Source organism: Primulina tabacum, chromosome 4, assembly GCF_025594145.1.
Source record: "Primulina tabacum isolate GXHZ01 chromosome 4, ASM2559414v2, whole genome shotgun sequence".
Classification (NCBI taxonomy): domain Eukaryota; kingdom Viridiplantae; phylum Streptophyta; class Magnoliopsida; order Lamiales; family Gesneriaceae; genus Primulina; species Primulina tabacum.
In genome coordinates this window covers 5,614,625-5,641,641 of record NC_134553.1, presented here as the reverse complement: position 1 = coordinate 5,641,641, position 27,017 = coordinate 5,614,625, and the positions used below count along the sequence as shown (strand labels likewise).

The 27,017-nt window shown below is 32.8% G+C and overlaps 1 protein-coding gene across 3 annotated transcripts in view; it reads right to left on the bottom strand.

Moving 5' to 3' along the window:
- The window catches only part of LOC142542773 (uncharacterized), a 74,969-nt gene extending 62,857 nt beyond the window's left edge, over positions 1 to 12,112 (bottom strand). Inside the window, exons 1-15 of one of the 3 annotated variants that reach the window (XM_075649594.1) lie at positions 11,760 to 12,112; positions 10,621 to 10,724; positions 8,849 to 8,983; positions 8,712 to 8,762; positions 5,998 to 6,092; positions 5,753 to 5,870; positions 4,918 to 5,019; positions 4,659 to 4,847; positions 4,391 to 4,551; positions 4,039 to 4,209; positions 3,639 to 3,731; positions 3,224 to 3,542; positions 3,004 to 3,108; positions 2,834 to 2,929; positions 738 to 805 (exon numbers count right to left, since the gene is read on the bottom strand). In XM_075649594.1, coding sequence (XP_075505709.1) covers positions 738 to 805; positions 2,834 to 2,929; positions 3,004 to 3,108; positions 3,224 to 3,542; positions 3,639 to 3,731; positions 4,039 to 4,209; positions 4,391 to 4,551; positions 4,659 to 4,847; positions 4,918 to 5,019; positions 5,753 to 5,870; positions 5,998 to 6,092; positions 8,712 to 8,762; positions 8,849 to 8,983; positions 10,621 to 10,724; positions 11,760 to 11,856 — 1,904 coding nt within the window. In that variant the 5' untranslated portion in view covers positions 11,857 to 12,112. Of the gene's footprint in view, positions 1 to 735; positions 806 to 2,833; positions 2,930 to 3,003; positions 3,109 to 3,223; positions 3,543 to 3,638; positions 3,732 to 4,038; positions 4,210 to 4,390; positions 4,552 to 4,658; positions 4,848 to 4,917; positions 5,020 to 5,752; positions 5,871 to 5,997; positions 6,093 to 8,711; positions 8,763 to 8,848; positions 8,984 to 10,620; positions 10,725 to 11,759 lie in introns of those variants that run through there. The other 2 variants (XM_075649595.1, XM_075649596.1) reach the window with 2 other exon arrangements.
- Between the last annotated feature and the right edge of the window lie 14,905 nt (positions 12,113 to 27,017).

Genomic DNA, 27,017 nt, shown 5'->3' with positions numbered 1-27,017 from the left:
ATTATTGATATATTTTATTTTATAAGAATAAGATTTTTTTTGTTATGATAATTACCAAAGAGCACAACACCATGAAATTGATATACATTGTATTTTTAACATGTACATGTAATATATAGTTTCATATTTTGATTAATATAATAGCAATTGTTATTAGTAAAATTATAAGAATGATAACAAATTTTATAATAATAATATTAATAATTAGTAATTAATTTATATCGTCAAATAATATAATTAAAATAATAGAATAATAGTTATTATTATTTGCATAACAGCATTATTATAAGTAGAAATAATATATGTAATAATAATAACACTAATAAATATTAATTATTATTAATATAATTATAACTATACAATTAATAAAATCAATTATTACTATAATACTAATAATAATAGTATAATGATAATGATAATTAATTGGTTATTTAATAATTAAATTATTATATAACTATAATATAATTATCATTAAAAACTATTTGTAAAGTAATAATAATAGTTATTATTTATATAATTATAATTAGTAATATTAATTTATTACTATAATAACCAAAATATTATTGATAAGTATTTTTGTTAAAATAGAAATATTATTAGCAGTAATCATAATTATTTATATTAAAAATAGTAATAATAATAAATAAAGAATATTTATTAATTATTGGCTATAATCAATTTATATATCGTTATACGTATCAAGGTATACGAGGGTACGTTTGAATGGAAATAAGAACCTGGTGCGCTCTTTCAATGCCCTGTTCACTTGTCGAGCTGCCGTGCGCTTGACTTCATCAAATGTCATCTGGAAGGAATACACACAACATTAACACCAGAAAAACAAATTACTCTTATGGAATCATTTTATCACATCTGTAAATTACAGCACAATGTGCTAACAGTTTAAAAAACTTAAAGCATAAAATGGGTAAGGAACCGGTATACCATGCCCTAGCGTGCTTTCGAATAAATATGGTTTCAATTATTCTTAGAAGATGGGCTTCCCGGTACCGTCAAAACTCTTTGTAGGAAGTTTAAGATAAGACATCAATGTTTACGAAGATGACTTTTAGATGTATGCTTTTATGCATTTTCTAGTTCTGGTAGATTTATGTATTTTCAGTTATTGGGAGGTCTTAACCTAGTCCCCATCATGTACGTGGTTTTCTACTGTTCCGTATAAAGATGTCTCTGCTCTAAAAAACACCAAAATTTCAATAGTTGAAACTTTTTAGACTTTTACCAAATAAAATACTAAAATGGTATAAAACAAAATAAACTTAGAATTCAGTAACAAAGAACGGAGGACAAGGCATGAATAAAGCTCCAACCACTAAAATTTCTAGTGATGAGGTTTGACTCACCAAAAAGAGCAAACACTGATATAGCAACTTCATGGCTTTAGAGCTAAATGTAAAACCTTTTAATATTTAATAAAATATTGTTTTTTATCCAAAAAAAAAATTGATGTTGTCAGTAGGAAAGTTAGATCTCACACAACCTTTCCTAATGAGGAACGTAATTGAAGCAAAGAAATATCTTAAAAGATTATAGGGTAACAAAGTTCACAAAATATCAATAGCGAGTGGAAAACTAACTAAAGAAAAGGATATAGCTGTGTATTAAGATTACAATTTGACATATGAAAAATAAGGATTATAAAACAGTGCCATGTTCAGTTTTTTAAAACGTTTCCGAGAATTGTTTCCTGAAAATGTGTTTTTATACATTTTTTATAGTATATATATGACATTCACAACTTTTTTTTTTTATCAAAAACTAACAATTTATTATAATAATATTAATTTGGGTTACAAAACAAAGTGGATGAATGATCCACAAATCAACTCATGAAATATAATCTAGGATTATAATTGTAATATAATCAAAGAGTATTTTAATAAATTGATGAAGAGTTAACTTTAATGATTAATTCATATATATGAATATAAGGTGAAAAATATATTTTTCGGAGATTCTCATGAAGATTCTCAGGGATTGGAAATTTGTGTGATCATGATGCTAGTACGGTAGTATTTCTAGGTCTATAATGTAACGTGTTCTGCAGATTACTCATCTGCTTCTATTGTAAAACAACATTTTATTATAATAAAATTTGATTCCTATCAAAAAAAATTTAGGAGATGGAAAACATGATTTCAAAAATCAAATCCAATCAAGAGGGGTTATTTGGGTGATTAAGAACAACATTTTCTTTCCAATCTCACCGTGGAGGTAATTTTAGGAAGAAGTGGAAAAATGTATGCAATAGTCAATACTTTGAATTCTTATTCTGACATATGAGAATTTAAAGGAACTTCAATAATTTAGGCCACCAGATAAAGAAGGTAAAATTAGGTAATACTTTGTGAATGCATACAAAATTTCCACTTGTTTTATTACGCTTTCAAAACATGAAGAGTTCATCGAGCCTAGATAACCAACATACCTCGTGAATTTGAATATTCTACATAATAAAGCCCAAGTTGCTAAATAACTAAATCTAATCATTCAAATATAAACTTCGTAATATTAGCGTTCAACGATAACACAATTAATTCTCAGATACATGAAAAAAAAAAAAACCCTTCACCCAAAAAAAGTAGATAAGAAAAATCTGATCCCCTTTTTGTCATGACCAAAAGATGATATTTCCTAATAGTTGGAAAGTTTGAAACCTTCCCAAGAAATGAAAATGTTTATTTCTTAATGAAACCTAACATTAACGAACAATGTTTCAAAAAAGAAACAATAACCTAAAGAAAAAAATTAGTAAACTCATAACTGTGCGTTGACCAGTTCTGCAGGTGAAAAAAAAAGGAGAGAAACAGACCTGCACAGCAGAAACAGTCTCTCGGGCTAGAGTCTGACTAACAGCAGCATTGTTTTGAAAGAAGTTAATTATTTGATCAATGGAATCCTTCAAGTACTGAGGCAAGGTATCAATCAGTCCAAAGCCGTACAAAAATAACAAACGTTGCATTAAAAATACTGATATCTTACAGTAACATAGCAGGGTGAAGCTTTGGCAACCATGCTCCAGTCAACGTCAGCATCAAGAGGTTTATAGCTGAAGACACCGACTAATGAATCAGTAGCACTTTCACTCTGTAGAAAGAATGAACAGAAAAGTACGCAATCAATGACTGATCTCTTTACTAGAAAGTAACTTTTCATAATCATGCCCGTAAAAATGCAGAGAAGATGGATTGAGGCGCCCTACCTCAGCAAGAAGACCATTTGGGGATAACAATCTGTATGATCCCAACTTTATGTCAAAAACTTTGGCCTCTGAGTAAAGTTTCACGCAACAATCAAGATTGTCACAAGATAGATCAGCAAGGCACTCCTGAAAATCTATTAGCTTTGAAGCATTATGTCTCATGTGAAGCTTCAACAAAATAAATGGCAAGTCTCCACTCTCGGGGATCGATGATCGTTTATCATCCCCTTCTTTGAATCCAATAAGATTATTTAATCTCTCCCAGTCTTCCTCTGTCAGAACCCCTGGTTCGTTTTCATCTTTTTCAGGCTGGTTCGTCCTAAGATAGGGAGTGAATAACATTGAAATAAATATATACTGACCCCAAAAATCTTTTGGATGGGTGAAACAAGAGTCTAACATAAGACTTATTTACCATCCAAATGGCCACCATGACTTTTTTGCTTTTTGTTTACTTTTGTAAAGTTCTGAACCCACTGATTGTTCCACAAATTTGTGAGCCAACATCCTATTTGAAGAAAGCAATGTAGTGATTAAAAAATGTGTCAAAATTCTGAAGGTAAAACCACAATTACAACATGCTCAAGTAAGTTGAAATTCAGCAACAATAGTAGACTCGATGACCACCAATGGAATCACACAAAGCAAAAGCTCGTAACAGAAAACAACCACGAGACATCACTTAAAGGAGTATAATGACCTTAAATGTAATATCTGAATACTAGTCAAATAAAATACACCATCCTATCAATTTCACAACACCATATACCAACATATTTATTCAATCATCAAATGAAAGAATCAGAAGAGTATACCGCCACTGAAGGATTACTTCAAGATCAAGTTCACGGTCAAGTTCCTCTATGTCCTTATTGTCATCCACTACAGTTCGGTCAAGATCTGATTTGAGCAATGCAGCATACAGGGAAACGTATTTCTTACGTAAACTTGCATAGCGTAAGACTTGCTCCCATGACAATTTTCCACTGGAGCACGATAAAAATAAAACAAAAGTTTCTGAGAAGAAAGTAAAGATTTAACGAAAATACTGCGTGTGTGTGTGTGTGTGTGTGTGTGTGTGTGGGTGGGGGGGGGGGGGGGGGTGTTGTGGGTTGGAGGGACGGGGTGTGAGGAATTACTATGACAAAAATATAACTAGCCGGATACCTGCCCTTCTTCTCTTGATCTGAAACTACTTTGAACACATACTTCCACCAAGACTTTGGATCAGCTTTCACTGAAAGCACTGGGCGATAGTGAGCATACTTTAGTCGCTGGTTGAAGGCAGTAAAGTTATCTGCCAATTTCAACAAGTCCCCATAACCATTCTGCAATATGTAGAGATGGAGAGGATAAAATTCTAAGATTTGAGTGGATAATATTCCAAGCTTTGCAAGAGGGTAAAAACCTAGATAAAGGGACTGTAGAAACCGACCTTTGACAAGCATAGTGTCACATCATCTAGATTTACGGTAACTCTCTGCAGAGGTTGACTACTGTTCCCGGACATATTTGGACGGTCTTTTAAATAACTAGCATTTCCACTCACTGGTTGCAAAATGTAAGAGTGCTTAGGGATGTCGCTAGTAGCAGGTTTTCCATCCTTTGTACCTAACTTGAAAACCTACAGCAAATGGATCAGATACAAACATAACTTACAGAAAACATTTATTCGCTAAACAAATTTAACATACCTGAGCCCACTCAACTGGTAGCAAATCCTCCCATGGTTTTTCAAGATACCATGGATTGATATCAGAATCCCAATAGATAGCCAATCGCTCAAGTTCTGCAGACTAAATGTCACAAAAGGAATCAAATACATAGTCAAACAAAACTAAATCTGAACCAAAAAAGAGCTATAACAAGCAATAGAAGTCTGTAGATTTCAATGGAAGGAGATATTCAGGAGGACAAGATGCCTAAAATAACCAAAAGTCAAGCAGATACAAAAGGACCTTCTAGGCTACAAGCATTACCGTGAAGAAAATAAATGGCTTCTTAGCATTCACAAATGTTGATGTCTGAATTTTGGGAATGCTTATCATGTTCGATAATCAGAATACACTTCTACCAAAATTCCCATGTACCTGATCGATGTCTTTTTCCTATCTAATTTGTGAAACTTGGTGCAGTTTCAAGTATTCACTTTCCGAAATACATTAAACAAGTCAAATTGTTATCGACGTAAGTGGAATTTATCTATCTTGTTACATATAATCTGCTATAATCAATTGCAATACCATTTTTTTTAGGAGAACATATAATTTTGATGTTAATAACACTAAAGCAAATTTTATCATTATAGTGTACAGAAAAAGCAATAAATCATTGTCTAATAGCAGCTGATCAGCAAATCAAAATTCATGGAAGACACCAAAAACCTGGATTCACGTGGATCAAGTTGTGAACAGGTGAATTATAACAAATACCGTAAAACCTCAAGCATAAGGAATTGATTATTCAATAGGAGCAGTTGAAGAAACACAATTCTGTTTCTCCTTAATTAAGATTTATAGGGACATGAACCTTCTTGATTTGTTCCAATGCACCTCCAGTTATAAAAGTCTCTTTCCCATTATCATCCACCGTTATCGCTGAAAGTTTGTCCAAGGTCACACCAGCTGCGAATGGATGGCCTGGATTACTGGCAAACAGTGGCACTATGAAAAGGTTGCTTTCGGTTACATTATGAGATCAGGGGAGAAGGAAGCGAGAAGTGGGGCAGAGGAGGCAGAGAGGAAGGATTAATCCAGGGATAAAAACCGGCATACCTCTCAAGATCCTCGTATCTGACGTGAATGTTTGAAATTGAAAGCTTTAAATTCCCAATCACCGTATTGATTAATGATCCAAGCCAAGACTTATTCTTACAGAAAGAAAATTATGAAAAAAAGGTATGAAATCATTATCAAAACAATTAACCAAGAGCTTGAAAAATTATTCTTAGTTTGCTTTGAAAAATGATGATTATTGCTCCAATACGAATAAAATAAATTCAACATTGTGCTTTGCATATCTGAACCATCTGTAATTTCATTTGAGAATGAATCGTATAAAAAAGATCAATACAAACATATATTTAAGGAGCTTATAAGACTGCAATATTCATTAGCAATGTGAGTCTAGCTAATCTCAAATCTAAAGAAACAAACTCATCTTATTAAAATATACATAATCCTAGCATTTGAATTTTAAAAGGAGATTTGAAAAGGAAGAAACATTTTCCTCATGTATTCACAAAATAAAGGAGTAAATAAAAAATACCATCCCTTAGCAGAATAATTAATGCATGTGTTAATATAATAAAAAAAATTGTAGTTTGCAGTTGTAGTTCACAAAACAGTTCTGTCAAGAGCAAAATCTTATGAAAACGATCATTACAGAATTCTTATTTCTAAACGATATTATACTTTGCGTGTTATTGCTTTCAGACAGTGAAAAGATTTCACGGAGAACAGACATGAGAACACATATGGGATTCAAAATTTTTCGAGCTTGTATTTTTGTTTGTGAAGACCTCTCTCTCTTTCTGTGCCACCCCCCAAATATAAATATGTAGGTAAGACATATCCGCCTCTCTATTCTATTTATCCATCAACATGCAAAAAGGAATCTTGTCTTGTCCTTATGTGTTAATGTCATGTTATCTGATCATGCTTGAGGATCTGCATATGTTATAATATCGGATAGGGAGAATGTTCATAATTCACAACTATGGGTACATACATGACTTTGCATATAGATTGGTATATGCACATATGTATACACACATACAACTGACCACCACAATCATGGCTGCTCCAAGTAAGTTTCTAATTGCTTTTGGTCATTTTTTTCTTAACAAGACAACCTTCATTTAACACTAGAAGACAACTTAGAGGGGATGAGACCTGCCAATTCCTCACAATAACTGTAATTGACCAACCAAAACGGATTGCTAAGCACACAAAAATAAAATACAAGCAAACACCACTAAGTCATCCTGAAGGAAGCACATAAGTATAGGCGCGCAATGCAATCAAGTTTACAAAGACCTTTGTTGGAGCTATTAAGCACTTGATATTCCGATGAGTTCAGCTGAATGCTTGACCTAGCTACACACATTGGTGATGTTAAGTACCAACTTAAATAAATAATTTGTTACACCGTAAATCTATGCAGAGAGGCTCAATGTTCCGTGAGGCTTAATTCTTCCGCCTCGACCCCAGCGAAGACGCAACTCTTTGATTATGCATAACCATGAAGTCCAATTCTGGTGCAATTTGGCCCATGTTGCCTTTTAAGCACGCCATAAATGATGAGATAGTCTTTATGAAATGATGGCTGCTTTTTTTTGTTGTTTTTTAAACAGCTAATAAAGCACTTATTAAATTATATAAATGAAATCCTTTCCAGATGCTTAAATAACATATCACAATCTGGGCGCTTCACTTCCAAGCTCTTGCTTTACCTTGTACCTTGTGTCTAAACTCTAAGGCAGCTCGGAGTTCACCTTGCGTTCTAATAACTATGAGTTACGTTAAAAACCTAAAGAGGTCATAACAATCTCATCATCTGGGTAAATACATCGAGGATTTTGGTGTTTTAATGAAAATATTAAACAAGCCACCCACGTCACTTTTTCCTTGTTTCTTGACAATTTTTAAACACTTTGAAGCCATGTCACACCCATATTCTAGCCATGTCCATTTCCATATGCCAGATACTCAACAATGTGATCTCAAGAGTATCCATCACCAGCACTGGGCTCAAGTATTTGAGCATTTTTTGGGTATGATTAAAGTTTTGGACCACGGAGCATGAACACCAAGATGGTCTATCCTTCATGTCACTGATAACCTTTTTCGATCCCTGATCAAATTTCGTCTTTCAAGCATATTTCTTTAAGAAGTAAAGGGAGCTCTATTTCCATATGTCTGATAATCAACAATGTGATCTCAAGAGTATCCATCACCAGCACTGGGCTCAAGTATTTGAGTATTTTTTGGGCATAATTAAAGTTTGGACCACATAGCATGAACACCAAGATGTCTATCCTTCGTGTCACTGGTAACTTTTTTTCAATCCCTGATCACTTTTCGTCTTTCAAGCATATTTCTTTAAGAGAGGTAAAGGGGGCTCTATTCAGTGATTAAGTGGAGGCCGTCATAAGCAAAAACTATAAAGCACATATGCTACAGCATGAATCACCTTCCTGTTTGCATCCATGATTCAAGTGGTAACTAGGCAATCACATGAGTGTTGGTAAATCTAGCCTTTTAAAACATTCGGCTTAAATTTTCAAAGTCCTTCAAAAAAATTGAGTAAATATTTTAAAATTTTTTATAATTCGTATTCTGCAACCTAATTGGTAGAAGCCATCTAAAATAGACTAAAAATTAACTCAAGATCACAAATAGATCACCAATGAGTCCATCCTGCAAGAATTCTTGCATAAGATACTTAAATTGGTTACATGTTCTACTTCTAAAAAAATTACACTTACCAGCTCTGTATTCAATTTTTGTCGAGTCTCCAAGAGCTTCGATTCCATTTCCTATTGAACAACAATTTAAATTCATAATTAACAAACAAGAAGAAAAAACTTCTATAGATAATCAAACACCAAAATGCAATTCTTACGCGTATTCGAGTCTTCTTAGCATCTTGGATAGCATCCTCACTAGATCCTTCGACATGCGTTGCAGGTTCAGCTAATAAAAATATTCGATCCAGGTGAACTAGAACTGGTTCTTGGCCAAGCCTGCTCCATGGAACCTGTTTTCCGAACAACAGAAATAAGTAAAAATGAACACGGAAAGGTCACAATTACGTAAATCCTCCAAGCCATTAAATATGCAAGTACATCACAATCATATGTGAATTCAACTCATTCGCCTCACGATAACAGTTGATGAAAGAAAGAATGTGTAATTAATAAATATTATAGTGAAAATATTGCAGATTGGCATTGGCTTCGTTTTTTGTGCCTTTGCATTAAATGTTGGCATTGAAAAGTTCTAATAGCATAATCAAGATAACTGGTGCATTAGAACATCGCCCAAGATTCATGGACAATTTTGGTCAGCGATATACTCCAAAGGCACATTAAGTATTGGATCAGCTGAAAGCAAACATTATTTTCACCATATCAATACTCAAAGAAGATTCCTTCACTCAACACACAGAACCATCCATATCACCCTCTTCTACTCTAGAATTGTGTTCCAGGCCCCCCTTCTTGGCTTACAATGATGGAATAAGAATGGAATGAGTATACAAATATTGAGTGAGAGAGAGAGAGATGGTAATAATATGGTAGCCCAATGCTAGGTACGCCCAAGGAACGAGAAGGAATTAAATTGTACACTCATTGATTCAGACCCAACGTGAGATAAAGTTTCTTAATAGGAATTCAAGGACATTAAAATGAAGCCTACTCCAACGGAAAGTCAGGAACAGTTCATCACATGATCCTAGAAACGTGGACTCCCTGAAACTTGTAGACAATTAATTCAAGCCTAGGTCTGAGTTTGGACTCTGGGAAAGTAGACTCCATTCTCAACGCTTTCTCTGGCACAAGAGAGATGATAGTCTTAAACGCGTAAACTAAACACCATAAAACAGTGTTGGTTCCCTGCAACCCGTTGCTCATCATATCTTCTTTCACTCACTGCAACTGCATTTCTTATTTAAAAACCCTGACATGCGAAAGAACGGTGGACTTCCAAACTTTATTTCCTATTTCCGTTGTTAAGGTAAAAATAAAAAACAAAAAAAAATGAAGTTCAAAGCATTGAGTCATTCCAAAAGATATCAGCTTCATTCCAAACATGACCTTGAGCCGTCTGGTTTCTGATGAGATACAGAATCCATATTCCCTATGGCTTATTAAGAAAAGTTTAACCTATCTTTATCATGCTATAGGTATTGAAATGAAATCTATGACGTGTTGGACAAGCTTTATAGAAAAATAAGAGAAGAAAACCATAGAGATAGCAGCACCTTTGTTATTCACCTTTCAAATGGAAAATGGACACATTCAAGCAACCTTACAAAACTATCATGAGAGTTTTGACTAATGGAATATGTGTGCCGAAGAAAACCAGGATAACATTTGTTACACTTCCCATACGATTATAATAAAAAACCTTGCATAAAAAATTAAGAGGGTGAAATGCCTCAATCTCTTGAATATTTTAAGGTATTCTCCATTAGGGAAGCCCCAGTGTAGAACGCAGAAATAAGCATTCAGTTTTCTCCTATAATTGTTGTCTATTGCATTTATAATCAGCAAATACATCTAATTGTTAAAATAGTGGTACCAGCCCAGGACAGATATCGAATGTTCAAGGTTTTAGAACACCACCGAATGAAACTATGTTAAAATCACTAGGAGGGTGGAGGGTCATAACCTTTAGCTTCACTGAACCAAGAAAACCTGCCTTAACCTTCACTGGCAACTTCAGAGCATTGAGTGCCTCTGGCTTCAGTTGCATATTTGTCAATTCAACATCACCTGTAAAATAATTGTCACCACCTGTAAGGTGAGTTGGCATAAACCTCCCCCTCAAATGGGAGAAGCATGGGTTCCATTTCCATGTGTAACAAAAAATTTCCCGACCAACCCACCCCAAGTTGTACTCGAACTTCACCTGTAAAATAATCAAGGAGCAAGGACAAAGCCACTCCAAAATAGTAAGAATGAATTTAAAAAGCAATCAACATATATACATTTGCTATCTTGGAGGCATTGATATAAATATGACTTCAAGTCATATGGAACACTCAAATGGAATTCTTCTTCCAAAAAAGATGAAGGGTTAACATCATTTGAGACGGAAGACTTGTGCAGTTAGTCTTGTAATGCTGTGAAACTAATGCATCTTGAAATTATATAGCTTAAGGTCATAGAATTTCTTAGTGAAGTATTTTCCCAACACCGGAATAATCTAAGATGTATCTTCCTCCTAAAATTTTCACTTGGATGCCACTTGTTTATAATTATCTCACAATAGATGCTAATTTTCTAGTGATACTAAAGATACGGTACGCCTTTGGTTTTTCCCAGATCTTCCATTTTTCCAAGCCAGAAAAGAAAAAAGAACAACTCTTTTCATGAGCCACCTTTATTTAGGCCCAAAACCATCGCGGGGCTCAGCATTAGATTCGTGTTCGATAAAACCAAAATAAATTTCAATTTTACTAATCCACTGAGTGGTAATGTTATTTCGAGAAAAAGTATAGCCCAAGTCACATGACAGTGAACCATACACTTATATCAATCACTTCTACCACTGCAGCAAGAAGAATACAGCAGCAGCACAATCATCATCGAAGTATAAACTAGCCTAAGCACCACAATCATCACCTCAAGCCATGGACTACTGGAACAGTGATGCAATATTGAAGTCATTCTTAACAGGAAACCGAGCCCTAAATCGTTGAAAAATACTGTCCAGTATTCTACTTGAATCGAGAATAAAATCTGAGTAATAAGCAAGTCAATGACAACATGCAGCAAAAAATAATAATAATAATAATTGAGCACCACCTTGCCAGACACTGATCTTAAGGGCTTCTTTGCTGAGTCCTCGGACATAGTTCCCCAGGTACCTCTGCAAGAGATTCGCTACCTGATCCTCCAACATCTCTACTCAATTACTCAAATCTTTCAACCGCACAGACAACAGAAACACCTGATTTCCACGCCTCCACACACGAGTATATACCCACCAACGCAGCACATATACTGATCACTATTCATTTATTTTGTTATTGTAATAATTGGAATAGAAAAGGATTTCGTGCAAATGGAAAGAACAGGAAACAATAAGAATATCGTGGAACTTCTTCTTTGTGCCATTGTTTACTGGTTCCGAGGTTCCACGTCGTTACGCCCGATTAATTTTTTAATATTTATTTGTTTAGGTTTATTAATTTCATGGATTTTTTATTGTAACTCGCTACGATTCTAAAATAGTTGGGCCCTAATCTCGCAGTTGCCTGCCGCGTGTTTTACTTTTACTCTCGCAGCACTCCTCCAGTTTCTTAGAACTTAAGGAACTTCAATGCAAATTGTTATAATTTTTTCTAAAAATCATGTTTTTGCACGTATATATGAGCATGATAAACAATATACGGACAATAAATCGAGTGTTACATCTGTAGATTGTGTATATTTCTTATGAGGTGTGTGATTTGGACCTCAATCGCTGCTATTTATAGGCATCTCATAACATCGATGAGTTATTGCGGGAGCCTTATTGTCAAAGGAAGAGGCGCATGCGCGTCTCAATTTCTAAAGTTGAGGCTGCATGTTCGTCAAAAATGGTAGGTTTCTTGGCGATTGCCAATTCCTACACGCCACGCCTCTTTCTTACATTCTCCCACTTGACATATATATCTCATTTATCATATGAGAAAACAAAATACATAAATCATGGCGATATGTCCTCTAAAAGCGAGTATGATCTTCCATGTATCACAATGCTTTATGTCTCTCAAATTTGCATAACTTAATGAATAAACTCAATGTTTATTCGATGTCCTAACTTTATTGATATTTCTCGAATTAATGAATGTGTGCACAACAAATATGAGAAAATATCACATCATAGTTTCATTAATTTGTTCTTTCAACAAAATTACATAAAGGAACCAAGTCATATTCTTTCTGTATGATTCTTAAATTTCAATGGTAGCATGCCTTTAGTCAAAGGATCTGCAATCATCAATTCAGTGCTAATGTGTTCGATAAGTAACTTCTTATCTTTAACACGTTCTCGTATGGCTAAATACTTAATGTCGATGTGATTGCTTCGACTACCACTTTTGTTATTTTTAGCCATAAAAACAGCAGTTGAATTGTCACAATATATTTTTAATGGCCTAAATATAAAATCCATTATTCTAAGCCTCGAAATGAAACTCTCCAACCATACACCATGTGAGGTTGCCTCAAAACAAGCTACGAACTCAGCTTCCATAGTGGAAGTATCAGTCAATGTCTGCTTTGCACTTCTTCAAGATACAGCTTCATCAGCTAGCATGAAAATATATCCTGACGTGGATTTTCGTGAATCAATGCAGCCAGCGTAATCTGAATCAGAGTAGCCAATTACTTCCAAATCCTCAGTTCGTCTGAACATAAGCATATAATATTTGGTCCCTTGAAGGTACCTCATTACTTTCTTTGCAGCTTTCCAGTGATCTAAACCTGGATTACTCTGATATCTTCGCAACATCCCAACAACAAATGCAATGTCAGGTCTAGTGCAAACCTGAGCATACATGAAGCTTCCGACAGCAGAAGCATAAGGAATGTTTTTCATTTGTTCCCGCTCTAGATCATTCTTTGTAAATTGGCTCAAATTGAATTTATCGCCTTTCACAACGGGAGCTATACTTGGTGAACAATCTTTCATCCGATATCTCTCTAAAAATTTGTTGATATAGGTTTCTTGAGACAGACCTATAATACCTCGAATTATGTCTCTATGTATCTTAATGTCAGTGACATAAGATGTATCGCTCATATCCTTCATATCAAAATTTTTAGAGATGAATTGTTTCACCTCATATAACATGCTCTTATCATTGGTTGCAAGTAATATATCATCCACATATAGAATAAGGAAACAAATCTTACTGTCACTGACCTTCTGGTATATACATTGATCCATGGGGTTCTCAACAAATCCAAATGAAGAGATAACATCATGAAATTTTAAATAACATTGACGGGAAGCTTGTTTCAATCCATATATAGATTTTTAAAGCTTACAAACCAATTGCTCACCATTACTAGAGAAGAATCATTCATGTTGTTTCATATAAACCTCTTCCTCTAGTTCTCCATTGAGAAAAGCTGTTTTCACATCCATTTGTTGCAAATCTAAGTCAAAATGTGCAACCAATGCTAGAATAATACGAAGAGAAATTTTTTTAGATACAGGAGAAAAAGTCTCCTTATAATCGATTCCTTCCTGCTGAGTGAATCCTTTAGCAACGAGTCTTGCTTTATACCTTTCAATGTTGCCTAATAAGTCTTTCTTTGTTTTGAAGACCCATTTGCATCCAATGGCTTTTACACCATCAGACAACTGAACAAGATCCCAAACTCCATTAACTGCCATAGAATTCATCTCTTCTTTCATAGCATTAAACCATAGTTTTGACTCATTACAACTCATGGCTTGTGAAAACGTTTCAGGTTCATTTTCGGCTTCGATGTTAAAGTTCGATTCTTGTAAATACACAACACAATCACTAGATATTGCTGATCTTCTTATTCTAGTAGATCTCCATATGTTGTTTGGTTGATCAACAATTTCTTGTTGTTCTTCATTAACAACTTGATCTACTAGATTTTCATCGGCGATTTGTGGAACTTCAGTAACTGGTTGTCTAACACTCATTTGGTCTTGAGCGTGTGAATAACGATCAATCTATCATTTGAATAAGAGGGTTGTGAATTAATGTGATCTGTCTCAAAAACTATGTCATGATCGCTCTCACTAATCAAGTCATTTTCAAGAAATTTTGAATTTCTTAATTCCACAATTCTAGTGTTGTGAGATGGACAATAGAATCTGTACCATTTGGATTTTTCGGCATACCCAGTGAAATATCCACTTATAGTTCTTAGGTCCAGTTTCTTTTCATGTGGGTTGTAAACTTTTATTTCAGAAGGACAACCCCAAATGCGTATATGTTGCAAACTCGGTTTCCAACCTTTTAATAACTCAAATGACGTCTTTGGGACAGCTTTAGTTGGAACTAGATTTAATATATACACAGCTTGTCTTAAGAGCTTCAGTCCACAAGGATTTAGGAAGTTTAGAGCTACTAAACATGCTCCTCACCATGTCCAATAATATTCGGTTTCTCCTCTCAGCTACGCCATTTTGGTCCAGAGAACCAGGCATAGTATATTGGCAACAATCCCATGTTCCTGGAGAAACTTCGCAAATAGACCAAGTGCTTGTCCATTCTCAGTGTATCTACCATAATATTCTCCATCCTCTATCAATTCTCACGATCTTAATTTTTTTATCACATTGTTTCTCCACTTCAGCCTTAAAAACCTTAAAGGCTTCTAGTGCTTCGTTTTTATTATGAAGCATGTAGATATACATGTATCGTGAATAATCATCAATGAAGGAGATGAAGTATTTCGGACTTTGCATATTCATATCTAGACAACAAATATCTGAATGTATGATTTCTAATATTTCCGTACTCCTCTTGGCACCCTTTTTAGACTTGTTACTCTGCTTTCCCTTAATGCAGTCTACACAAGTCTCAAAATCAGTAAAATCTAAAGTATTGAGTACTCCATCATTTACTAATCTTTTAATTCTCTCTATAGATATGTGTCCCAATCTCATGTGCCACAATATAGAGGAATCTTCATTTATAACATATCTTTTAATACCTCTCTGAACATGCATAGTGGTGTTATTATTTTGTGAGTAAATAGATAAAACAACATCAATCATTGTACTATTTCCAATAAGATTTGATTTATAAAACAAATTTATTGATTTATCAAAAAACTGAAATGAATAACCAAGGGGTACAAGTTTTGAAACTAAAATTAAATTCCTAGAAAAACTAGGAACATAAAAAGTCTTTTTCAATTTTAAATTATAACCACTATTCAACACTATGCAGCAAGTCCCAATAGGCTACACATGCGAAAACATCTTGTTTCCTGAATCGATTCTCTGCTCATTTTCTATTGGCTTCCTTAGGTTTTGCATACCCTGCAAGGTATTTGTAACATGGATTGTAGAACCAGAATCAATCCACCATGTGTTATAAATCATATCAACCATATTAGATTTATAACAGACAAATGAAATAGAAATACCTTTCTTTTCAAGCCAGTCCTTGAATTTATTGCAATCCTTCTTAATGTGTCTCGTCTTTTTACAGAAGAAACACTTGGATTCTTTATTGATGTCAGGTTGGAGTGGAATTATTCTTTTCCCTTTTTCCTTGACTTTGGCTTGCTTCTTAAATTTTTCTCGTGTAGTCATAAAGACATTATCAATTGTTTTTATCAACAGCCTTGCTTCCTCTTGAATACACATGGTCATTAATTCATTAATTGGCCATTTATCCTTATGTGTGTTGTAACGCCCCAGATTCGACGACTGTCCTCACTGTACCAAGACGAGTCTTTCCAGCGTGCTTATGTCCTCACTCACACGCACCCTAGGAAACTTCCCAGGAGGTCACCCATCCCAAAATTGCCCCAAGTCAAGCACGCTTAACTTTGGAGTTCTTATGTGATGAGCTACCAAAAAAAAAAATGCACCTTCTTGATATGAGTAGTACCAATCAAATCTTTTAAGCCCTCCTCAACTGTACAGTCCATTACATTGAACAGTCTCGGAATCCCTCTCCTTCCGGTGTAACATCGGTTCATCCATGTTCCCTCCGCCTAGAAGCCTGCCAGGAGCCGCTCATTGTCCGTGCAACCTCATGGCACCGGCGATCACCCCCCGCCCTCTTCGGCCCCTGGCCTCACATGCCCACTAGCTTCCGCTTGGTTCGTCCCCGAACCACACCGTACTTGGAGAGGTCGGCTCTGATACCAACTGTAACACCCCAGATTCGACGACTGTCCTTACTGTACCAAGACGAGTCTTTCCAGCGTGCTTATGTCCTCACTCACACGCACCCTAGGAAACTTCCCAGGAGGTCACCCATCCCAAAATTGACCCAAGTCAAGCACGCTTAACTTTGGAGTTCTTATGTGATGAGCTACCAAAAAGAAGATGCACCTTCTTGATATGAGTAGTACCAATCAAATCTTTTAAGCCCTCCTCAACTGTACAGTCCATTACATTGAACAGTCTCGGAATCCCCCTCCTTCTGGTGTAATATCAGTTCATCCATGTTCCCTCCGCCTAGAAGCCTGCCAGGAGCCGCTCATTGTCCATGCAACCTCATGGCACCGGCGATCACCCCCCGCCCTCTTCGGCCCCGGGCCTCACGTGTGTTGTGGGAAATTTTGAAGGGTCCATATTGATGTGGAAGAGTTCATAAAATGTAGTGCACAAGAAAAGTCTCAGGCATTTCCACTTCAAGTGTCTTGAGCCGAACCGCTATGTCCCGTATCTTCATGATGTGCTCTCGCACCCCTCTCATACTGGTGAGCCTTAATGAAGAGAATTCCATAATTAAGTTGCTGGCAAGTGCCTTATCTGAAGACTGAAATTGTTCATCAATAGCCTTCAGTAATTCTCTGACATTATTATGTTGATCGACAGAACCACGCATACCAGCAGAGATTTTGGTCTTTATGAACATTACGCAGAGTCGATTAGATCGCTCCCATTTTTCATAAAGATCAACATCATCCGGAATGTTGTTTTCAGTAATAGCAGATGGTTCGTCTTTCCGTATAGCATAATCAATATTCATCCACCCTAATTGAATAAGAATTCTTTCTTTCTATATTTTATAATTATCGCCCTTCAGTTCGGGAATGTCATATTTTATATCAGAAAAACTCGCAGGTTGCATAACTGCACAAAATATCATATGCTTAAAATTTTGAGACAATATCATGTTTTACCAATGTAATTCATGTTTAAAAAATCTACTGACATGAAATTTGCACGTGGGCTAAAATTTTAATTCAATAAGATTTTTCTGTAACTTTATGATAAAACTATCAAAATGTATTTTTCTTAACTCCTGTGGGTAAATTAAGAAAAATATAATTTGATATTTTAACCTAATTTAGTTATATAAATATAATAAAAATCCATGTGGGGTAAAATTTATTTTGTTTATATAATTAATTACAATTGATGTCCATTTTGTGATCTAAATCCACTTAATGCATAATTTTTCATAATTAAATATGTTGTGGCTATTCCTCGATTATTTAAAATTATACGGTTCACCGGACAAAATTTTGGTTTTACTTTAATACTTTATATAATAATTATTTAGTAACATATTCAACATTTTCCAAGAGTGCTCCCAAGAAAGATAGTTAGTGCTAAGGCCCTTTAAATACCTAACTCTCCTAGTCAGAGAAACATTCGTCAGGGAGACCAGTGCCAAGTCAAGGCAGTTTAAACCGATATATGAAGAACCCCTCAGATCATGTTTTCTTACGTCACTTTATAATTATTATTTAACTTAATTATCCACATTTATGTGAATCTTTGTAAGCCAAAATTTTTCATTAAATAATTTTATATTCACATTTTTACTTAATATGAACAAATACGTTCCTCATCGGTTTTTCTATTCAATCAGAGTAGTAATAAAGTGAGGATCACATTTACGTGAAAATATGGGCTCATCAACAGTTTTTCTCTTCTATCAGAGTAGTGATAAAGTGGGGATTATTTGTTCATTTGTGAACATCTGAAATATTTTATTTTATAATATTATATTCACATCTTAATTGATATATTCATTTCAAATTATAAACAACTCAATATATATGAACATAATGTGAATATTGATTCACCAAAATATTTTTCAATACAATTTGCATTTAAAAAATTTCACAAAATAAATGTAAACATAATATTAAATTTACGTGTTCATAAATAAATATCTATAATATTTGATGTAACACACAAAATTAATTTGTATTGAAAATTTCACAACTTGGACCTTGAGAAGTTAATTCCCAAATTAAAATTATTTTATTATTATTAAATAATAATAACTAATTTAAAAATTAAATAATTGACCAAAGTCTTTAATCTTGTCTTTAATTGTGGGTCACCTTCGAAAGCCAACATATATATATATATAACATTAATTTTTATTTTTATTTATTATTTTTATTATTATTTTAAATAATAATAATAAACAAATAATGCATTATCATTTTCATTAATGCACTGCAGGCCATTTATTATTTCTTCACGTGATTGTCTACAATTTGAAAACTTTCAACGACAAGGGCCATGCTCATTATCAGAAGGAATTAATGTATTCATCTTCTTCAAGCTTTCTGAATATTTTGTTCCAAACTTTCTCTCAAAATATTTCTCATCTCGTAAAAATTTCAGAAAGCAAATCTACATTTTTTTTAAATTTCAAAGAAGAACTTCAAGATGCTACCGAGAACAAATTTTCAGGTAAATTTTTTACGTAAATTCCCAAAAAGCAAAATTTTCAAGACAGAGGTATCACGGCTCTGATACCAAATGTTATAATTTTTTCTAAAAATCATGTTTCTGCACGTATATATGAACATGATAAACAATATGCGGAAATAAATCGAGTGTTACCTCCGGCCATTGAAAATTTTTAATTTCTCTGTTTTTCTTTCGGTTGAAGTCTTCTAAACACTTCACGCTCTCTGTAGATGGTGTATATTTCTTATGAGGTGTGTGCTTAGGGACCTCAATCGCTGCTATTTATAGGCATCTCATACCATCGATGAGTTATTGCGGGAGCCTTATTGTCGAAGGAAGAGGTGCGTGCACGTCTCAATTTCTAAAGTTGAGGCTGCATGTTCGTCAAAAATTGTAGGTTTCTTGGCCGTCATCAATTCCTACACGCCACTGCATCTTTTAATATGTATCATATTTCTTACACAAATTTCATCTATTTTTTTACACAAAAACTTTTTTGAGATCATCTCACGAGTCAATTTTGTCAGAAAGATATTCGATCTTATCCAACTCATGGAAAAATATCACATTTTATGTCGAAAGTATTATTATTCATAGTAATTATGGATCAGATTTGTCTAACAACTAAAATCTGTAAGACTGTTTCACAAGGGACCTACTTGTTTTTTTATCACAATTTGGGGGGTTTGAAATTAAAAATATTTCTGATTTTTGTTTTGTTAAACCTGAATTTGAAAAAATCCTAGTTTGTCCTTTTCGCAAAAGAATTTTATTTATACCGTATCCCGAAAATATTTGGTGTATTCTATATTATTAGAGTATATTTGAAATATGCAAACTGCATAATAAGATGGACACCCCACCTTTAGGGTGGAAATCACTCAATGTTGATAGAAATTGTAACTACAAAGTTCGAAAAGCTTGTGGAAGAGGAATTTTGAGAGGCGAACTTGGCGACTGTATTTTGGGCTTCACACACAACATTGGTTGGTGTTTGGTTGAGGAGGCGGAGCTTTGGCGGTCTGTAAAGGTTCGAATTAGCATGGAACTCGGGATACAAGATGATTTTACTTGGAATCGATTTAGAAAAAGTTATGAAATGGCTGAAAAAAGAAGAAATGTCTTGTTCGTCCGTTCTTAATTTGATCGCTTCCTGTATGAACCTCTTGACTAGAGACTGGGAATTCAAGATCAACCATATCTACAGGGAACAAAACAAGGCAGCTGATTATTTAGCTTTAGAAGCACTAAAGTACCAAGGAGGATATAGAACTATCCGGACCCCTCCAGCAGGCATAGATGAAATAATTGAAGGAAGACAATATGGGAATAGGTCATTTGAGAATAATTATAATATGCTAATCGTTCAATGGCGGGTTCTCTTGTAACCAAAAAAAAAAAAGTATATGTGACATCACCGCATATAAGTAACACAAAAAAAAAAATCATTTGAGACCGTCTCACTAGTCAATTTTGTGAGAAAGATCTTCGACTCGACCCAACTCATAAAAAAATATTGTTTTATATCAAAAATATTATTTTTTACTGCAAATATGGATCAGATCAACTCGTCTCACGGATATAGATATGTGAGATCGTTTTACAAGAGATCTAATCAGTGAATAACCATAGTGTAAGATGAATTCTCGGTCATCCACATTTGGATAACTCCAAAATTCCCATATAGGAACAACGCATCGTCGATTATATACTTAAAATGACCAATATCAATAATTAATTGCAAAATATTATCATTTCCATTTGATAAAGACTTGCTAATCGAATAGTGAAACGTATTTATTATCATTTCCATTTGATAAAGACTTGTTAATCGAATAGTGAAACGTATTTACTATCATATAATAAAAATGAAATAAACAAACATTTGGCAAGTGGCAGGGCTGCTCTGGCCCCATAATAAGTAGATTTTCTTAATAAAACAAATATATCACCATTTCGTTAAGGGAGAATTTGCATTGAGGATAAATGTAAATTTTATTATTGACAATATTATTCCATAAAACATCTTACGACAGCGCTTAAATATGTGAAACTAAATTATTAATTTTATTTTATTCATACATTGCCTTTCAAATATTTTAATCATCATTTAATCAATTATTGACCCGCTCCTTATTATCCATATATACACACACACACACATATTAGCCATTGTGGTATGCGAATAATATTGTGTAAAAAAATATGTGATTATTCAAGCGCTTATAATTTTCAATTGGATTAATTTTTAAAATTGTTAAAATTAAGATTAATATATACAACATTTTTTAATAATTTCAACACAAAAGACAATGACAAAAAATAGCTATTCTAGTTTTTTTAAAAAGTAAATTTTATAATTTTTGAAAATTGATGAAATATTATTAGTTATGTTTGAGTTGCAAAATTACAAAAATATATTTTTCCATACAAAAATATATATATATTTTAACAAAACAACAAGTATTTTTGTAATTTTATATGTATATTTTGTAAAATCTTATTGGTGTAACAATGTCATGCCACCGAGGGTCTTTGACTTAATAAATAACATATAAGATAGATGGAAAAATATAAAAATTCAAAGAGCAACTGTACCCACATATAATCTGAGGGCTAATTGCATCAACATGTATGGTTAAAAATCAAAAAGCAAAAAACATCACATGTAAAAGTAATAGCATTATAGATCATATGTTTTTAAAAATCAAGAATAAATCCCCTGCTAAATATGGCAAACATGCTTGAGTTTTTATAAAAAATAAGTGAAATGTGTTTGCTATAAAAACTAAAAAATAAAATATGTCTATTAATTTTTAAAAGAGTTTACGGTCTTTCAAACTTTTCAAAAAAATATGATGTTATTAGACTTATAATAGAAAAATATTGCCAATTATTCATATTTTCCATGTAAGATAATGAAGATAACTTTGGTGTATGTAGAAAATATATTATATGATCGAGCGTTTGTCGTTTTATCAAAAGTTACAGCGGTCATATAACATTACAATCACCACGGTTCGATCGTTTTCCTAGCAGATGGGGATGTAAATGAATCAAACCGCTCGTGAGATACTCGAAGCTCGGCACGGTAAAAAGCTCATTATATATCTTTCGTTAAGCGTATCGAGCCGAGCTCGAGATTAAGTTGTTCAGCTCATAATATCGCCAGCCTGTTCGCGAGCTCAAGCTCGACTTGTTTTTTGGGTAATTAGTTATTGTTCCACATTGCTATTTTATTGAAATATAAACTACTGAAATCCTATAAAATGAGAACCATACCCCTAAATTCTCATATATCAGTTGGATTTTTGGTTAAAATACTCGACCAGCTCTAAAAAGAGCTCGAGAACAAGTCCGCTTAACAAGCTCAAAAATGAGTCAAGCTCTAGTCAGATTCGTTAAATATGATAAACGTCGCAAGCTTAGGAGTTCTCAAACGAGCCGAGCTGGAGCCTGATGCTATTTGGCTTAGCTCGGCTCGGCTCGTTTATATCTCTGTCAGCAGGGACAATTATTATACATGATAACTTTCATTCCAATTGCGCTGAGAATCGAACTCGTTACCTTGACTCATATACTAATTGTTGGACTGATTGCTTGTCGTTTTATCAAAAGTTATAGTTGATGGCAATTGTGCAACTCAAATTTTTTAAATTGTATAGCCACCCAAAGACTTCCCAACAGATATAATTATTACACCCAAGATACATAGTAGGTATCATCACTCTTACACCATATATTTTATAGCTTCGCTTATTTCACTTATTTTCTCACGAGCATTTAGATTTATTTAACTATGTGGGTTCCAAACTGGACTTTTTTAAATAATAAAATTTAAAAAAAATATAGTAAAATATTGCAAATTTGAAAGAGTTGTAAAGTAGTGCAATCTGTGATTCAAATTCCCGGATTCAAAAATTTTTTTTTTAAAAAAGTCACACATTCTATGAATCTGTGGCAGATTGTCACGGATTCCTACTTCATGCTTATAAATTGCACCGAGTGAAGTCTGAATATGTATCCATGATTCATTTGCGCAAATTATGTTTCTTTCTTTGCTTTGATTTTTCCGTGGTTTTTTTTGTTTGCTTTAATTCTTCTCAGTCCGACGCTGTATTGGTAATATTTTTTGTTATCGAGCATCATCGTATTTTTGAAGTATTTGACAGATATTAATTTTTTGTATTATTATTGAAATAATTTTTTTTTATAAGAATGTTTGACACTGTCAGGTAATAATATTGTTCGTTGATTTTGTCATTTATTTTATACGAGAGAATCTTAAAAGGTAACATTATTATTTTTGTTCATAATATTTAAATTAATTTTTTTATTTTGTGTTATTATTATGAGAACAATAAAAAAAATTTATTTAGAGGTTTGTTAGTTCTACGAGATAAATTAGCTTATTTGACAAATAATTAATTATGAATCATTATATTTTTTGCAATATGAAATAGACATCATGTAGTGATAAATTTTGTTATTTCTTTTTTGAATGATTGTAATAATATTTGACTTAGATTAAAATATTTTTTTATTAACTAATATCAATGTATGATCAATCACCAGTGATTTTCATTCATGCATTATTAGTAAATGAATTATTTGTTATATTGTGATACACCAAATTATAAAATGTACTTGTTTAAATTTTCATTATAATATTTTTATTGAAATGACTAATTCTTATATTTTTTTAATATATCCTAGTTTTCTTATTTGTTTAGGAAGTACTTATTTTTTTTAAAACAATTTATATATATTTTGGATATTTAAATAAATCCTACAAATTGAATAGATACATATTTTTAATTATAGGATGTTGTATTGTGAAATATTTAACAAACAGTATTTATTTTAAAATAGCATATTTACATAAAGTATAATAATCATTTTTTATAAAAAAATGGTATTTACTATATTTATCAATCATAATTAGGAATAAACGGAGAAATATATATTTTTCTATAAATAAGATAAATTTTCATATTTATAGTATTTTTGAATATATTATTATCTAATACATATGTTTAAAATTTTGATTTGACTAACCTAAATCTGATTGACTGAATTTTATTATTGAAACAGTTAATTTTATTAATATTTGCTTAATGTAATAATAATAACAAAACTAAATGTTTTTTATATTTATTTATTATTTGTTAAATAATTTTATTTAATATTAGTATCATATAATATCATCACACTACATAAATACTATATATTAATATTCTTTAGTAAAGACAACTTGATCATTTAAAGTAATTAGCTTATTTACGTATATGAATTATTAATTATTTTTAAAATAAATTAATCACCTTTATCACATTTACCAATTCATCATCAGCATCAATATTTTATTATTTACAGACGAGAAATAAAATAATTTTGTTTAATATAAAATACGTAATTACATTTTGTTGATAAAAAATATAATATTTGTTATATTCTGATTTTTTTTTTTTTGCAAGATGGTTGAAAACACGGACAATGTGTTGTATTTGCAGGGTAGACATATTTCAAATAATATCAACGCTGAAAACATGGATTCACTCATTCCTCAACGTTGGTCTGACAAATATCTTTGGATATGGCATAATGCTGGGATTCACCTCTGTGTCCGCCTATGTCTAGCACACATGGGTTTATATGGTGTCATTCAGTGTAGTCCTATTAAAAATTATGATAATCACTTGCTTACAGGCGTTGTTGAGAGATGGCGTCGCGAGACACACACATTATTGATGTATCCCGATGTCGTGTTCTATTCATCCCCCATGCATAGTCTTTTTCGGTATGATCTGTGATATGGTGATCCCAAGGACCAATGTCGATCCCATAATATGTCTGAGTTGATTGTTCATCGTTGTGATATATAGAAGGTTCCGTTTGATTTAAACCTATTGTTCCCAAACCTTGCCTTATTACAGATATGACTGCATCAAAATCGAAATCACTTACGTTCTGCAACACTGGCAATGAATCAACATACAAGTACATGCAATCAAGTGTGAGCAAATCAAACATAAATTGTAGACTATCATTGTAAAGCCCAAAATAGTATACGTAAAATCCATGCATATATTTAATTTATGAAATTTATTATTTTAATTATTTATGTTTATTTAATGTATGTAAAATGTTTTCTAGAGTTTTATGTTTCAGGCGATTATTCGAGGCGAGATCGAGGAAAGGAGATAGGGACGATTTTTTTTAGTAAATTTTAATGCAGTATTTTATTTAAGATAAGGATGAAGTATTTTAAATAATTTAATTAATTTTAGTAATTTAAGAGCTTAATTATTTAAATGATTAATTGATTTTAAAATTTTAAAGTTGTAGTATTTGTGCATCTTATTTAAATTTAAAATTTATAATGGGGTTAATATGAGATTTATTTTAAATTAGTATGTTAAATGTTTTTAAATAGATTTTTTAGTATATTAAATACATATGTTACAATTGTTTATATATATCTAGGTATATATATATACACATATATATATCAACACACAAGCACACACACTTTGACTCACACACACTCACACATTTACACACACATATACACGTACACACACACAACACAAAACACAAAACAAAACATGCTATTAAACTTTTTGACTAAAGAGAAGGTTGTGTTTTTAAAACACTCCTCTCTCAATTTATTTATTTCATTTTCTTCCTTTTTTTTTTTCATTCAACGAGCACATCTCCTCTAAAAATTTCCAGCATATATTTAGTAAGTTTTCTTTGAAGAAATTGAGCTAAGTTCGTCCCGGATCGTCTCCCGTATCATCTCCGCTTCGGTATCGTCGTTTCGGTATTTTTAAATATCAAAAGGCACGTATATTCTGTTCTTGATGCATCGATCTTGTCATATTATGCGTTGTGTTGTTATTTATGCAAAAATTATATGTGTGATACGTAGAAGTTTGAGCAATCACGTCTAGATCAAGTTTGAAACAATTTTGGATCACCAAATTCACGTTTTTGCTGTTCTGTAAAATACTGCGATTTTTCGGTATTGATTTTGAGAAAACTTTCAACGTGAAAATCGTAGAACTTTTCGATGCCTTCGATTTGATATAAAATTCGAGTTATTTGGATTAAAAACGAGTGAGTTATGGTGTTTTTAGTATGACTGCTATTTTTAGATCCGAAAACTCATGTTTCGCTGTTCTTTCGAAAACTCCGATTTTTCGGTACATATTTTGAGAAAACTTTTAATTACCAAAACGTATATCTTTTTGATACGTTCGATTTGATATAAAATTCGAGTTATTTGGATTAAAAACGAGTGAGTTATGGAGTTTTTAGTATGACTGCTCAAATCGTGTTTCAAGAAAGTTATGAATTTTAATATGTTCTTGAAGTTTTTATGTTGCAGGCTTTGTTGGGGATCGACGGGTGATCGTTGCTGCATATAAGAAAGTTAGTAATGATGTTTAGAGTATTTTTGAGGTTTTGATTCATGTCGTTAAGAGCTTGAATTATTAAGATGTCGTAAGAAATAAACTTTAATATAAATGACAATATTTTGGGTCGTATGAATTGTAGGGTGATTATAAAAGTTTAGTTCATTGTTATGGTGTCCTATAACGGTCTCATAGTGATGAATCTTGATGCCTTATGTGTTAATTGGGAGAATAGACATGTCGCAAAATTTTCATAAAATAATT